Below are 16,836 nucleotides of genomic sequence, written 5' to 3'. Positions count from 1 at the left end.
GAATGCTGCACACAGTGGCCATTAGTGGCGTTTCCCCTCATAACCATTTGAACAAAAATATTCTAAAGGACTGGCTGACAGTAGAGGCTTTTTCTCTGCGTGTGCCGAAAGTGTCACTCCCGTTTCTGTGCAGTCCCAGAATGTTCTGGGCACCACTCGGACTTCATTTCCATCATTCCAAATCAAAGTGACTTCCGATGTGACTCTTACCACAAGTTCCCGTGTGTGTCTGAGATTCTGCAACTAAAATAACGATGGGAACTTGGGCTAAGCGTGGGGAGCCTGTAACCATCACGGGAGCTGTGAGGCGGACTGTTTCCCTGTATTCCTTAATCCGAAATAGAGAGACGTTCTTCTCTGTGCTGTCAACAGCCATATGGCCCCGATTTTGTAGAAAATTTTGTAAAGAATCTGTATTTTTAAAAATGTTATTGATTGAATTGAGAGAGAGAGACAGCAATTTGTTGTGCCACTTACTTGTGCATTCATTGGTTGGGTCTTGTGTGTGCCCTGACCAGGAATCAAACCTCAGACCGTGGCATATTGGGATGATGCTCTAACCAGCAGAGCCACCCGGCCAGGATGAGAATCCAGATTTGAAACGTTCTATCCAACAGTCTCTATAGACCATCAAAATGTCCTACACATTCTTGGCCTTTTCTCTGAGTTAGCAACTGTTTATAAACCCATGGGCCTTTTTATTTTAATAGTTAAATAAGAATGATATTTAATAACCTCAGAATATTAATTATTAATTTTCTCTATGTTTAGTTGGAAGTAAGGTATCATTTTTTCAACCTGATGATGAAGTAGTCGGTAAGTTGTCTATTATACTATCATCTCTCTTTTCTCTGTACAGTTATTAATGTTTGCTGTGACCTTGCTTCATATACAAGTACTTTCCTGATTTTTGGAATTTGCTCCCAAAAGTCCACTGATGAAGGGAATCGGGAGTTTGATCTCACAGCAAAGCACTGGAAACGTTTCCGTATTTGGCTGTAGGACAATGAGATAAAAAGCAGGCCATTGTTGTTACTGTGCTGGGCGCAGCCCTCGGCTGACAGACCTGTAGACTCTGGAGCAAGGTCATAGGTCATCTGCACGACCTACCTGGCTCTAGAGAAGCTCCCTCTGCGCCTCCACTGGAATTGTACGGGACCGCTCCCTCACTGCCCTTAGAAAGCTAGAATTTTCTGGGGACACTTCATTTACTATTTTTTAAAATCCATAGTTAATACTATTTTACATATACACACACACACACACGCTTTACATATGTCCTAGACCAGCGTTCGGCAAACTGCGGCTTGCGAGCCACATGTGGCTCTTTGGCCCCTTGAGTGTGGCTCTTCCACAAAATGCCACGTCCGGGCGCGCACATACAGTGCGATTGAAACTTCATGGCCCATGCGCAGAAGTCGGCCATGAGACTAACGCGGCCGCTCCTGACAATGAAGCCGCTCACTCGGAGAGGGTTTCCCTCGGTGTCGCCCTATGCAGCATGTCTGTGTTTATATTTATTTTAGTTTAAATATTGTTTCCTTTCAGGGATCCTACCCCTGGATTCTGAAGACCCTGGACTCTGTGAGGTCGTGCGGGTGCATGAGCACTACTTGGGTACGTGCAGTTCAGGCTCGGGGTTCAACAGTTCTCACTTCGCTGGTGTGTGTAGCAACAGCGTCATTTCTTTGCATCTACTGTGAGCGTACATAGGAAATAACTGTTGGCTGGTCATGTGACTACCTCGAGTTTATAATTTCGTATCGTAAAATTTATACTCATACTAAACAGAATAGAGACCTTTAAGTTCCATTCACACGGCTCCTGGTAAGAGGTTTGAAAAGAAGTCTCTCTCTCTAAATTTATATTCCCAATAAAAGAAACTATATTTTTTTATGCTTGGTTATTCATTGAAATTGGAAATGTTCATTTACAATCCACTTTAGCCCTGGCCAGCTAGCTCAGTTGGTTAGAGCGTCATCCCAATAGACCAAAGTTGCAGGTTCGATCTCCGGTCAGGGCCCTACAAGAATCAACCAATGAATACATAAATAAGTGGAACAACAAATCGATGTCTCCCTCGAAAATCAACAAATGAAATTTCTTTTTAAATCTAGAAAATCCATGTAGAGTCTGAGACAGGAAAGAACCAAGAACACTTGTCTTTGGTTGCTATTGCTAATATATTTTGATAAGTGTTCAGTTTAAGTGAAATGTTAATTTTTAATTTTTCTTATATTAATTTACTTGAATATTTAAATTAAAGTAAATATAAACACAGACATACTGCATGAAGCCATTGTGAAAAGTCACGGCATCTCCTTAGCAATCGAATTAAAACCACTTAGAGATGTCATTATGCACCACAGGCCGGACAGTTATAAAATCTGACCATTCCGAGGGTCAGCAAGGATGTGCAGCAGTGGGACCTTTTATGCACATAAAAGCATAAATTGGTACAAATGCATAGAAAATGATTTAGCGTTATCTAACAATGCAATTTCAGAGCCATTGCGATCTTAAATATAATTGTATTACTGTTAGTATTTTTTTAAGGACCACTTGTGTGGGTTTTTTTTAATGAAAATGGTAATCCCAATTATTAAGATGGAACGTGTTCCCCAAAATTCCATGTAAGTAAGTTGTGTGTAAACTAAACAAGCACTAATGGAGGAACCTAGGTGCCCTCAAGATGGCCTGTCTATGTATCAGCCATAGAATGTCTGGCATTCAAACTGTTAACAACATGGTCTCAAACAAATTAGTTATAGTCATGCACCACTTAACAAGGGGGATACAACCTGAGAAATGAGGCAAGTGCACTGTCGGGCGAACATGCCAGAGGCTCTGACACACACTGATGGCATGGCCTTCTACACACCTGGGCTGTGTGGTAGGCGCAGCCATTGCCCCTGGGCCACAAGCCTGTACAGCACGTCACTTTACAAAACATGAGATCACATCAAGCACAAGGTAACATGATGCAATCAAGAGACGTGGTAAGTACGAGGCTGCTGCAGGTATACATAGCATCCTACTTTACAGCAAATTTTGTTTATACGTAGAAAGAGTTCACTCTAAAATAACAATTAAAAAATAGTAAATACCTAAACCAACATAGTTGTTTGTTATCATTATCCAGTGTGGTGTACTGTACATACTGTATGTGCTGTACTTTTTCTTCTGTCTTTTGGAATTTAAGTACAGAGCAGGAATCTGGGTCTGTCAAAATCTGGCTAAAAGGATGCACACTCATCCTTTAGCCAGATTTAAACCACATACCATATAATGCACCCATTTAAAGTGTAGGAGTCTGTGGTTTTTAATATATTTAAAGAGTTATACACCCATCATTGCAGTCTAGGTTTTTTTTTAATCCTCACCTGAGGATATTTTTTCCATTGATTTTTAGAGAAGTAGAGAGACAGAGACAGAGATGGGAGGGGGGTGGGGGGGTAGAGACATCGACATGAGAGAGTCCCATCAATTGGTTGCCTCCCACACGAACCCCCTACTGGGGCCAAAGATCAAACCGAGGTATATGCCCTTGACTGGGAATCGAACCTGAGACCCTTAGGTCTGTGTGTCAGTGCTCTAACCACTAAGCAACCGGCCAGGGCGACGCTGTACTTTTATATACCTGGCAGTGTGCTGGGTTTGTTTACACCAGCATCACCACAAACGTGAGGAATGGGTTTTGTAAGCGGGCACTACGCAGTAGGAATTTTTCAGCTCCATTATGATTTTATGTGATTATATGTGATCCCACCGTCATATATGTGACCCATTGGTGACAAACATCGTTATGTAGCACATGATTAATTACATGCTCATTAGCTTACGTTTTGCTGCTTCACTGCCTTGCTTGTCTGTTGTAACATTTTCAACAGGTATATTTGGATGCTCGGCTTCCCCACTAGATGGCACTAGTTGTTGGTAAAAGCAATGAGGACGTTGCCATTAGAGGAAACATATTTGAAAGAGCTGGTAGAGGCTATGAAAAGTGTTATGAAACGGGTTTTGAGGTAAAGTGAGAAAGGATTGATTGCACTGTGAAAAGATCACATTCAGTGTACACAATAAAGACAAAACAAACGTTCAATAACGAAACGTGAGGAGCAGCTTGATGGTCAGCTCAATAGAGCTCTCGGGCCGGGTTGCTCACTTGGTAGAGTGTCATCCTAACCAACGCAGAGGTTGCAGGTTCGGTCCCCTGGTCAGGGCACATACAAGGATCAACCAATGAATGCATAAATAAGTGGGACAGCAAATCCATGTTTCTCTCTCTCTCAAAATCAATTCATTTAAAAAAATTTTAAATTAAAAATAAATTGTATTAGAAGTTTGCATTTGTTCCCAATGCAGTGGAAAGCCATGGATGACTTCCAAGCAGAGAAGTGTTAGGATGTTATTTATGTTTTAAAAGATCATTCTGATACATTTCTATTTTTCAAAGACACTTAAAAAGATTGAAAAGAGAAGCCAGAGTTGAAAATAATATTTATAATGCATAAACAAATAATTCATCTGGAATACACAAAAAACTCCTATAATCAATGAGAAAAAGACAACACAAAGAAAAATTGATGAAACACTTGAACAAATGGCCAAGAAACACGGCAAGATGCTCGCCTTCATCAGTGTTGGGGAAAAGCAAATTAAAATCCGAGGAAAACCTCTCCACACCCACTGATGGTAGGAATGGACACTCATGCCAAGGCTCCAGGGATGGTGGCAGCATCAGACTGTAGCACGTGACTAATGACGTGCTAATTCGCTTAGTATGTGTGGCTGTTTTAATGCCTTTTCACAGCACAAGCAATCCTTTCTCACTTTACCTAGCTCACAGCTGTGGGAGAGGAGATCACACAGGCCCTTGGGCGGGTGTGGTGAAGCGGCAGGTAACCCGGGACCTGAGGGTTCTGTTCCTAAGAGAACAGCCTAGAACAGTGGTTCTCAACCTTCTGGCCCTTTAAATACAGTTCCTCATGTTGTGACCCAACCATAAAATTATTTTCGTTGCTACTTCATAACTGTTATGTTGCTACTGTTAGGAATTGTCATGTAAATATCTGATATGCAGGATGGTCTTAGGCGACCCCTGTGGAAGGGTTGTTCGACCACCAAAGGGGTCGCGACCCACAGGTTGAGAACTGCTGGCCTAGAGGCAGTGGGCACCCGTGTAGCACTATCTTTCCCACAAGAGCACTGTTTATCACTGCCCCGAGCTGGACACCACACAGCCGCTCCTCGACTGGAGAACAGATAACCAAAGTAGGAGTGTGTTAAAAACAATGTGAGCATAAAAAGCAAGACAGCAAATAATGCATATGGATATGGCTGCATCTAGATAAAGCTTAAAACCAGGCAGAACTGAGTTACCTTATTTAGGAATGAATACTGGAGGACTAAACTATGGAAGCAAATAAGAAATTAAGTTAGGATGGTGGTGACCTCTGATGTCAATCATATCAATTTAAAAAGAGAAGTGACCTCTGGTGGGAGACGAGGCTCTGGGCGAGGGGCTTACGCTTGGGCGGGAATGGAAGCAGGAAAACCGCGCGGTAGGAGTGGAGGCCAGGACCAGGGCCCTGGTGGGAATAACCAGGCCCAGGAGCCAACGCCCACGGGACTTGCTAACGGATTGTTTCCTGTTCTTTGTGATAGTTCACAAGCCAGAAAAAGTGTCGTGGACAGAAGCCGCTGGGACCATTCGGGACGGGGTGCGAGCCTACACCGCTCTGCATTACCTTTCGCGGCTCTCCCCCGGGAAGTGGGTGCTGATCATGGACGGAGCCAGCGTAGGTGCTAACAGTTTGCTCAGAAACAGGCCAAAGCACAGCAACGTAGGAACGGGCCCTCCATTTACTAATATAACTCTTTGCCAGTAGCTTAGTCACTGATTTTTATATTTTTTACCTAATTCCTATTTTGTGAAAATAAGCAGCTTTTATCAATAAGATAAAAGTTAGACTTGCTGTGTTTCTTACTTTGAATGTGCTAGTAATTACAAAAGCAAACAAATATTTTCATGCCAGTCACACAAAGCCTGAAATAGCTCATGAAGTCTTTGAAGCCATACCTCAGAACTCCCTACCAACTTCATATCATATCCCTCACATTTATACTTATGTTAACAAGGTGTTGCATTTATAGATGCAAATATGTGCTACTTTAAACATTTTACCTGCATCATCAAAAAAATAATTCTACACTAAAAACAAATACATAAAAACATGTTATAATCTGCCCTGGCCGGGTGGCTCAGTTGGTTGGAACATTATCCCATACACCAAAATGTTGTGGGTTCGATTCCTGGTTAGGGCACATACCTAGATTTCAGGTTTGATCCCCAGTCAGGGGTGTACAGGAGGCAACCGATGGATAGTTCTCACATCCATGTTTCTCTCTCTCTCTCTCTCTCTCTCTCTCTTCCTCTTTCTCTCTTCCTCCCTCCTTCCCGCTCCCTTCTCCCTCTCTTTCTCTAAAATCAATAAAAACATATCCTTCAGGTGAGGATTAAAATATGTATGTATACATATAAATTATACAAATGTTACAAAACCTGGGTGCTTTCACAGTTTTACTTTCTATCTGGCTGTTGCTGAAATGCTTCTCTTTGAAAAAAGCCAGAACTGTCCTCAGCAGTGCTTTCAGCCTGGTGCTAACACCGGGCCAGCAGAACTTCCCGGAACTTGCCCCCCAGGCCAGCAAAAGAAAGGACGGAGGGTTGAAGTGCCGTGACCCTCCCGAGTGCTCACTGGACTTGCAGAAGCCCCTGAAAGGCCCTTTTCTCATCCCGAAGCTGCTTTCTAACTCAGCTCCATCCTGGAAAGCATTTGTTCTGGTGAGACTGGGTGAGAGCATGGGGCCCAAGCGGCTCTCTACCCGCTTCCGAGGAAGGGAGTCAGTCAGCTGTTTAATCCTACTTAGCTTCTCCGTATTGTTTTCCCTCTGCTGTCAGATAACGTTTAAAAATATACTGAAGCACCACTAACGTCTTACACTTTATTGAACAGCCTGTAAGACAATTCAGAGGTGGCCTCTGCCCTATGTGTGTGAGCCTACTGTGTGTATTTTTCCACACAGGCGCTTGGGACAATAGCTGTTCAGTTAGCGCACCACAGAGGAGCCAAAGTGATTTCCACAGCGTGCAGCCCGGAAGACAGGCAGTACCTGGAAGGACTCAGGCCTGCTCTCGGTGGGTAACCCCACTCAACACAGACTTTCAAACAAAACCTGGAAGGCGCAGCACCTTTTAAAATGCACTTAGTGTCTGTGCTAAATCTAAGTTTACTCAAGTAATAGTTTTAATGAATTGTTTTGTTTTTAATATATTTTAATTGATTTTTTTACAGAGAGGAAGGGAGAGAGAGAGCCAGAAACATCGATGAGAGAGAAACATCGAACAGCTGCCTCCTGCACACTCCCTACTGGGTATGTGCCTGCAACCCAGGTACATGCCCTTGGCCGGAATCAAACCTGGGACCTTTGAGTCCGCAGGCCGACGCTCTATCCACTGAGCCAGGGTGGGCAAACTTTTTGACTCAAGGGCCACAATGGGTTCTCAAACTGGACCGGAGGGCCGGAACAAAAGCATGGATGGAGTGTTTGTGTGAACTAATATAAATTCAAAGTAAACATCATTACATAAAAGGGTACGGTCTTTTATTTCAATAGTTTTATTCATTTCAAATGGCCGGATCCGGCCCGCGGCCGTAGTTTGCCCACGGCTGCACTGAGCCAAACCGGTTAGGGCTAATTATTTTGTTTTTTAAACCTATTTTTTTCAATGTTTTTTCTTCTTCTTGGTCCCATTGTTATCAACTTAGCCAAGTTTGAATGAGGTGAACTTTGAAACAATTTAGAAATACCTGGTGCCTCTTTGGTTTCAGTTAATAAATCAGTGTACTTTGCATCCTTGGTATGTTTCTCCGCTGGCCTTACCCAGTGGTTTACCTCTAAAGTTGTCTGTTTTCTGTGATATTCTAGGAAGGGGATGGCCACTTTACAGAAGCACACATCAGATAGAGTTTATGATGAATAGGGCGTGGAGGAAACTCAGAGCCCTGGAAAAGAGTGAACTTATCTGGACAGCAAGTGGAGAAAGGAAATAGATTGAAAAAGGAAAAGAGAAAGAGAGGAATGGAATTTAATAGGCTGGAGTCACAGAGTGAACACTGGAGTTTAACAGAGGAAGAGAAAGAGGATGAGCGGCGTGTAACTGAGCAGGCAGGCAGGCAGGCAGGCAGTGGTTGTTGGGTGTGAGTATGGATAACATCACTGAGTCCTCCACGGCCCTATGGCTAACGGGAAACAGCAGGTAGGGGAGGTGCGGGGAGTTCTGTGATTGAGAAAGAAGAAAACAGCCTCTAATATAGAGAAGTATCATGTCGCCCAAATAGATTTTGTACTGTTTAGCTCTAAACTCTATTAAATCTGAACATACTTAAAAATTACTTAATCTTTCAGATCATGTCTTAATGTATATATACTCTGGTTTTATAGGTTCTCAGTTCTGGCAATATAAGGTACAGAGAACAGTCTCCCGTGTAAATAGACTAGCCTTGGGACACACTAGTCACAAAATGCTTATATTTTATTTTATTGACTATGCCAGTCCCTTCATTTAAATGGGTCCTTACCAATATCAGGTTAGATGAGAAAAAAGTATAATTTGGATTCAGTAATTGTTTGAACCAGTTAATTCATTTCAGAGAACAGATGTTTGTTCTTGCTTTCCCTCTGACTGGTGTTGATCACATAGAGAGCAGTGCAGTTGCCTGATTTCCTGTCCTTTGCAGCCCGAGTGATCGACGTGTCCGGTGGGAAAGCCCATGTTGCTGAAAGCTGTTTAGAAGAAACAGGTGGCCTGGGAGTCGATGTTGTCCTGGACGCTGGAGGTACGTGCTTTACTAAATCAGTAGTCTGCAATTTTAGCGTCATGGCTGAATTTTAGGAAAAACAAAACAGCCTCAGCTGGTTTGGCTCAGTGGATAGAGCATTGGCCTGCAGACTGAAGGGTTCCAGTTTCGATTCTGGTCAAGGGCACATGCCCAGGTTGCAGGCTCAGTCCCCAGTTTGGGGTGTGCAGAAGGCAGCCAATCAATGATTCTCTTTCATCATTGATGTTTCTATCTCTCTCCTTCTCCCTTCCTCTCTGAAATCAATATCAATATATATATATATATATATATATATATATATATATATATATATATATATATATAATTTTTTAAATACATTTTTTTTCAGGAAATAATTTTTAACATATTTATTAAATTGCTGTTTAGTTTTGGGTTCTTTTAAACTTTCATATTTAAATTGGCACTTCTTCAATTTATCCCATTGTAAACTCTGTCTGGAAGAGAGAGCATGCTTGCCTTTTAAAGTATAGGCATTGGATTGAAGTATCCCTACGAGAATCTACAAACATGATCTCTTCCATGTTTCCCACATGATACACATTAGTTTAGTCTCAGCCAGATGCTTTTGCTATATACGGCCCTCTACTGGCTGGTTGACTTATACAATCTCTATTTGGAAAACGAAGAGAATTCTGTTCCACTTTCACCCTCCTTGCGCTTTTGCTGTTTAGCACCTAATTTGTACAGTTAGGTCGTGCCATCTCACCTAAAGGATAGGTTTTACCATCTGCAAAGGCATTCTGCTTACACTTCGTTAGAATTTATCCTCTACCGTGAGAATCACGGTGAATACAGCTACATGTGGCCATCATATGTGTTTCTTTTTGCCAGGATTTTCAGGATTTTAAATTCACTCCAAAAAAATCTTTCAGTGGAAGCGAATGTATACTTCCTTAGCTTCTCAAGTTGAAATTTCAATAATTGTGTCAAAGTATGACCATCTTGAGTCTATGCATTCCTTAATCAGAGGTCAACTTTTCCCAAAGTATTAAGCGACTGACGTTATGGTTAAAACTATCAGACTTAGTTCCATGTTGCATTACCTTGCCTGGTTCTCAAATGAAAAAAAGACTTTCTTCGTAGTTGTTTTACTTTTTGTTGTTGTTTTTTTTTGTTAATCCTCACCCAAGGATATTTTTCCATTGATTTTTAGAGAGTGGAAGGGAGTGGGAGAGACATAGAGAGAGAAACATTGATGTGAGAGCCTCCCACATGCACCTGATTGGGGGTCTGCAACTGGGGATCTGCAACTGAGGTACGTACCCTTGGCCAGAATCAAACCCTTGGCCCTTCTGTCCAAGGGCCAATGCTCTATCTACTGAGCCAAACCAGCCAGGGCTGAAAAACACTATTTTTCTTTAGTTATTTCACTTATAATTAAATCTGGAGTAAAGTTTATGACCAGTTTTAATGCAAAAGTATATTTTTAAGGTGTCTGAATACATTGTGTTGACTTTTTCTTAAAGAAATGCTTTCTCATTCCTACATTAAAAAGGAAAGAGAACTTGTTTGAAGAATAAATTTTCATCAGATGACTAAAATATGTATTTCTTTACTCTCTTTTTTTAACTATTCCCTTGTAAGTGAGATTATATAGTAAAGATGATGAACCGGCTGCAGAATTACAACTACTACCACATAAGCATGATATCCTCACACTTCTGGGTGTCGGAGGCCATTGGGTGACGACAGAAGAAAACCTGCAGGTATGACTAGAAACAGTAAAGTATGACTCTTCCACCAAAAGGATACAGTTAAAGAATAATGCCTAAGTCTTTGAAGGCAAAATGTGGCCAAATTTGTGTAAATTCTGAATTATACCCTATTTTTTTAAAGAAAGGTAGTTTTTACACTTTAGCTACATGTTGGCCAAAATGTTGAAAAAGTGCCTAGTAGAGGAGTTCATTTAACTTATTTAGGAGTTTGGATGCAGTGACTTCTGAATTTAATAATATCTGAAATAGGGTTTTTTTAATCCCCACCCAAGGATATGTTTTTTTTTATTGATTTGAGAGAGAGAGGAAGGGAAAGAGAGAAACATTGATATGAAAAAGAAACATCAATTGGTTGCCTCCCATATGTGCCCTGACTGGGAATCAAACCTGCAACCTTTTGGTGTATGGGCCAATGCTGCAACCAACCAAGCCAGAACAAGGATTTTTTCTTAGTAACAAACATTGACATATACTTAGCAAAATATTTCTATATAAAATTATCACAATTTCTTAATTGTTCTAATTGGAATATGTGTGTGTGTGTGTGTGTGTGTATCCATAATAATAAAAGCGTAATATGCTAATTAGACCGGACAGCTGAACAACCTTCTAGATGTCCTTCCAGATGAAGCCGCTGTGGTGGGGGCTGAGGCAGAGGCGGTTAGGGGTGATCAGGCAGGCAGGAAGAGTGGTTAGGGTGATCAGGCAGGCTGGTGAGCAGTGAGGGGTGATCAGGCAGGCAGGCAAGTGGTTAGGGGCAATTAGGCAGGCAGGTAGAGGTGGTTAGGGACAATGAGGCAGGCAGGCCGAGTGGTTAGGGGCGATGAGGCAGGCAGGCGAGTGGTTAGGGGTGATGAGTCAGGCAGAGGAACGGTTAGCAGTGATGAGGCTGGCAGGTGAGCAGTTAGGGGTGATCAGGCAGGCAGGTGACTGGTTAGGGGCAACAGGCAAGCAGGCAGAGGTGGTTAGGCGCGATCAGGCAGGCAGGCAAGCAGTTAGGAGCCAGCAGTACCAGATTGGGAGAGGGATGTCCGACTGCTGGTTTAGGCCCAATCCTACAGGAATCAGGCCTAAACCAACGGTTGGACATCCCCCAAGGAGCCCCGAATTGCGAGAGGGTGCAGGCCGGGCTGAGGGAGCCCCTCCCCCCCCCATGCATTAATTTCATGCACCAGGCCTCCAAAGTGTGTGTGTGTGTGCATATACACACACACACACAAATGTGTATGTGTGCATATATATATATACATATATATACATATATATACATATATATATGTGTATATATATATATATGTGTGTGTATATATATATATATATATATATATATATATATACATATATATATATATATATATATATATATATATATATATTTATTAGAGGCCCAGTCCACGAAATTCATGCACTGGGGGTGGGTCCCTCAGCCCGGCCTGCGCCCTCTCACAGTCTGGGACCCCTCGGGAATGTCTGTCCAAGCCAGCAGTCAGACATCCCTCTTGCAGTCCAGGACCCCTCGCTCCTTACTGCCCGCCTCCTTGCTGCTCCTTACCACTTGGCTCATTGCTCCTTAGCGCTGCCGCAGAAGCGGGAGAGGCTCCTGCCACCGTAGCTGCGCTTACCAACCATGAGCCTGGCTTCTGGCTGAGCAGTGCTCCCCCTGTGGGAGCACACTGACCACCAGGGGGCAGCTCCTGCATTGAGCATCTGCCCCCTGGCAGTCAGAGCACATCATAGCAACTGGTCGTTCTGCCATTCGGTCAATCTGCATATTAGACTTTTATTATATCAGATATACAGTCTCCCAAAAATACATTTCTTAATAGAATTGAAATTAAATATTTTTATCATGGTTGATATGCAAATACCATAATTTTCATATACCAGTCTTCATGATTTTCTGACATCCTCATGAAAATGACTGGGAAGTAGCAACCAGAAATCTAACACACACACTCTACTACTGCATCATCAGGTTTCTGGTTGGCCTTGCATGTGACCTTGCTATTTCATCATTTTGGAGAATGAAATGCAAAGAAAACATGATTCACAGATTGTTATTAAGTTTGTGTGCTGGTTACTTATGATTTGGGTATTATTTAATTTGTGTAGAATTTTTCTGGCTCAAGATACCAGCCCTCTTTCTGCTGTTAAACTCAGTGCTGATCAGTCTTTCTGCATTCTGTCCAAGCTGGATCCTCCAGATAGCCACTGCCTCTTCCTCAAGGGAGCAACGGTGGCTTTCCTTAACGACGAAGTTTGGAATTTGTCAAATGTACAACAAGGAAAATATCTTTATATCCTTTTTTTCTACTGACTTGAGTTTCTGGCTTGACATTTACCTTGCATTATCATAACTAAGTTCTTTAATAATGGTAATAATAAATAATAGCTAACTTTCATTGATCGTGCCAAACAATGTTCCACAGGCTGTGTAGGTATGACTTACTTATATATTGAAACCACCCTCTGAGGTGTAATAGTGTTATCATTCCTAGTTCACAGGTGAAGGAACTGAATTGTAGAAAGGTTAATTAATACAAGCCCAGGGATTCAGCCAGCAAGTGGCCGGGCCGGAATCGTACCCAGGCAGTCTCGCGTGTTTCTGAATGGGAGATGAGCCGTAGTGCCACGGACGAGTTTGTTTTGGTTTGGCCCTGGCTTATGGAAACTCCACATCACCGTGAGAGCTGGCCTTCTTACACCTACGGTGGCTCCACTGTGCACACGTTTCAGAACACGTCTCAGTTAAAGAGTTTGTGGGGTGTTTTTAAGATTACCAATGCTTGGAAATCTTCATCAACTGAGGATGAGTTTGATTTTTTTAAATGCAAGTTACTTGGAGACAAATCTAGCAAAGGAATCCAAATCATTCTAGTTTGAGTAAAAGTAATGAAAAGTTTTCATGAGAATCTGAAAGCTGTTCCAAAAGAAAAGTCAAACCTCTTCAGAGCAAGGTGAACTTACAGATAAACCCCTTCTTTCTAAAATGACTGTCCTAAAGGCAGCTGCACTTGGTAAAATTTTTAAGAAATTGGGTAAAAAATAAGTTCTCGTAACTTAATAGTGTCCTTGTGCGTGAAGAGCCCCATGCTGGCCTCGCTGGCTCTCCTCCGTGGCGCTGAGAGTGTGTAGTTCCGTGAGTGACGTGTACAAAGGGCAGCCCCCCAGGCCAGTGACGGTGAACCCTTTGAGCTCGGCGTGTCAGCATTTTGAAAAACCCTAACTTAACTCTGGTGCCGTGTCACATATAGAAAGTTTTTGATCTTTGCAACCACAGTAAAACAAAGACTTATATTTTTGATATTTATTTTATATATTTAAATGGCATTTAACAAAGAAAAAATCAACCAAAAAAAATGAGTTCACGTGTCACCTCTGACACGCGGGTCGTAGGTTTGCTATCACTGGTCTAGGGGCAAGTCCGAGGGTGCAGAGCCTTCAGTTAGGGTTTCCTTAGTGTGTGCGTAGTTGAGTTTTAAAGAGCACATTTCAAAATCCGAAAAGTCCCTTAATGTAGCGAGTGAATGAGATTAAACTATTTCTGATTAAATATTTTCCTATTAAATTTAGAAAATAAACTAAATCTTTAACTTTCTAGAAGAATTTTGTTTGAATTTCAATTTAAAGCAACCTAAATGTCCAATGACATTATAGTAATCAAGAATACCATTACGTATTAACAACAGAGGAACAACATGTATTAAAAGCAATAGCGTATTTTGAATTTTACATGTCATAATACAGGCTGGCTGCTTAGCCTGTCACTTAATTCTCTCAGCTGCCCTCCCTTCCCCTCCAGACATGATTTTAACCTATTTAACAAACCCATGGACCATGTTGACACATAACACGCTTAAATGAAATGATGTTAAGTTTTCAAAAATCAAAAATACACGACACACTCTCTTACGCATACTCTTGGCAATTTCATTAACAGAAGTAGAAAGAGAATTTATAGTATAAATAAGTAAAATCCATATTCTTTAGGTCCCTTAAAAAAATCTTTAAAATGTATTATGTTCATATTTTTTAATTTACATTTTCTCAAGTCCTAAATCAGACCTTAGTCCCACTTATGCAAGCCTCTCCCAGGTGTTGCTGCTTGTGATTTAACAGAGTTCTCCTTCCAATTATGATCATAAATAGTTCTCAGTGCTAGCAATTCTAGTGTTCAAATTTCAATTAAATGACTAGATTCCTTAAAATGTTAGTTTTCTGACTCTATTAGTTGCATGTCACACAGTTTAACTTTCGTGCACACAAATTTGGAGTCTGTAGCCATTTCATAAATGAATGTGCACCCACAGTAAGTGGTGTTTTTAACAAAGTCACATAAGTGGTGCTAAAGTGAAACCCTGACACCATTCCATTACCGTCTCTTTGGAAAACACCTAGTCATTCCTTAGGACAGGCAGTCGGCTTGCATCTGTCGTCACTTGTTTTTAGGAGTTTAGGCTCTATTACGTCACCACCGCTCTCATTTTTCCCATTCCCCGCCACCCCCTTTTTTTTTTTTAGAGAAATTTGACAGCTTACAGAATTTCTATAACAATTTTTTAATTTTGAGAGTACAAAAACTTTTTTAAAAAGTGAACTGCCTAGCATCTTCATCTGATTGCTTTTCTTTAAACTTCTGTCTTTCACATTGCCACCTTAACTGTTCTTCCAGCTACGTGTCTTAAAAGATGTGATGGAGAAGTTAGCAACTGGTGTTTTTAGGTACGCTGAATTACCAAATCATTGTTGTTCTTTATTTTTCTGTTCTCAAGGGGATAAGGCTGGCATTTTTGTTTCAGCTTTCACAGCACACCCATTGCCTCCATATTTTAGTATTTTGTTTAAATAGCTGCTCCTTAACATTTCTCTAACATTTTTTTATTGATTTCAGAGAGGAAGGGAGAGGGAAAGAGAGAGAGAAATAGCGATGAGAAAGAATCATTGATCGGCTGCCTCCCGCACGCCCCCCACTGGGGATCCAGCCCGAAACCGGGCACGTGTCCTTGACTGGGATCCAACCGGGACCCTTCAGTCCGCAGGCCCACGCTCTGTCCACTGAGCCAAGCCCGCGAGGGCGTTAGCATTTCTCTGGGTGACACACCAGTAAGTGTCCCTGAGTTTTCCTCACTCCGTTCCACACCTACCTCATCGCCCCTCCCAAAGCAACCTGAAATACAGCTTGAGAAGCGGGAAAAGTTAAAGTTTTTTTATCTATTTATCAAAAAGAGGGAGCCGATTTCCCCTTTAAAATGTAACCACTTGTGTCGGCCGGAGTGGCGGAGCTGGCCGTCCTCCTGGGCACCCGGGCCGCGGGTTCAGTTCCCGCCGAGCGCGTACCCAGGATCGGGGGTGAGACACCTCCCGGGGCTGCAGGAGGCAGCCTCCCGCTCCTCGCTCACATCAGTTTCTAAGTCAACAAAAACATTAAAAAAAATTAACGACTTTTGATGGTGGACACACTAGTGAACAAGTTCGCATTATTTAAAGTGATGCGATGGCATAAGCAGGTCTCCGCGCCCAGCCTGTGTCGCTTGTCTGATCATCTCTCTTCCGCAGGCCTCGTCTGGACGAACCCATCCCGCCGTACGAGGCCAAAGTCTCCATGGAAGGTGTTCAGAAAAAGCAAGGAAGAAAAAAGCAAGTTGTTCAGTTTTAACTTTATCTCCCAGATCTCAGTTGAATGAACCCATTCTAGTATTTGAAGCCAGAGTTTCCTTGGAAATTGTTCAGAAAAATCAAGGAAGATAAAAGCAAGTTGTTCCCTTTTTAAGCATGCTTTCCTGCTATCTGAGACGAGATGGTTATTTCAAATACCTGAAACGTATTTGAAAAGTTAATGTACAAACAGCCAAGACAAGTCTGTAATTAACACCTGAAGGGAATATTCTGGAAGTCGTCTCAGTGCCTGTGTTTATGTAGCTGCCTCCGCGATAACCTTCCTTCCAGGAAGAACACGAGTTTGGGCAAAAGCCACGCTGCCTCCTGATAGGCCGTCAGCGCTGCCTGTCAGCGCGCCGGCCCCGCCCACGCCGTCCGGGCGGCGGACCGAGGCGCGTCCTTCACCCTCTAGTCTAGGGTCTCCGCCTGCCTCCGAGGACCCGGCCCTCAGGCCCCGGGCGCCCACCGCGTGAGCGTTTCCTCGGACGCCCACGACGCGGGGAGCGAGGGCGGGCTGGGCCCCGTCGGCCGGTCGG

The 16,836-nt window shown here is 42.5% G+C and overlaps 1 protein-coding gene across 7 annotated transcripts in view; it reads left to right on the top strand.

Moving 5' to 3' along the window:
- CRYZL1 (crystallin zeta like 1) overlaps positions 1 to 16,534 on the top strand; it is a 35,547-nt gene extending 19,013 nt beyond the window's left edge. For 3 of the 7 annotated variants that reach the window (XM_059686370.1, XM_059686372.1, XM_059686377.1), the window contains 9 exons: positions 772 to 816; positions 1,549 to 1,617; positions 5,668 to 5,801; positions 7,090 to 7,201; positions 8,805 to 8,903; positions 10,512 to 10,633; positions 12,834 to 12,939; positions 15,319 to 15,364; positions 16,199 to 16,534. In XM_059686370.1, coding sequence (XP_059542353.1) covers positions 772 to 816; positions 1,549 to 1,617; positions 5,668 to 5,801; positions 7,090 to 7,201; positions 8,805 to 8,903; positions 10,512 to 10,633; positions 12,834 to 12,939; positions 15,319 to 15,364; positions 16,199 to 16,298 — 833 coding nt within the window. In that variant the 3' untranslated portion in view covers positions 16,299 to 16,534. Of the gene's footprint in view, positions 1 to 771; positions 817 to 1,548; positions 1,618 to 5,667; positions 5,802 to 7,089; positions 7,202 to 8,804; positions 8,904 to 10,511; positions 10,634 to 12,833; positions 12,940 to 15,314; positions 15,365 to 16,198 lie in introns of all 7 variants that reach the window. The other 4 variants (XM_059686373.1, XM_059686375.1, XM_059686376.1 and 1 more) reach the window with 4 other exon arrangements.
- The last annotated feature ends 302 nt before the right edge of the window (positions 16,535 to 16,836 follow it).

This window comes from Myotis daubentonii, chromosome 3, assembly GCF_963259705.1.
Source record: "Myotis daubentonii chromosome 3, mMyoDau2.1, whole genome shotgun sequence".
NCBI lineage: Eukaryota > Metazoa > Chordata > Mammalia > Chiroptera > Vespertilionidae > Myotis > Myotis daubentonii.
This window is presented reverse-complemented; position numbering and strand designations above follow the sequence as displayed.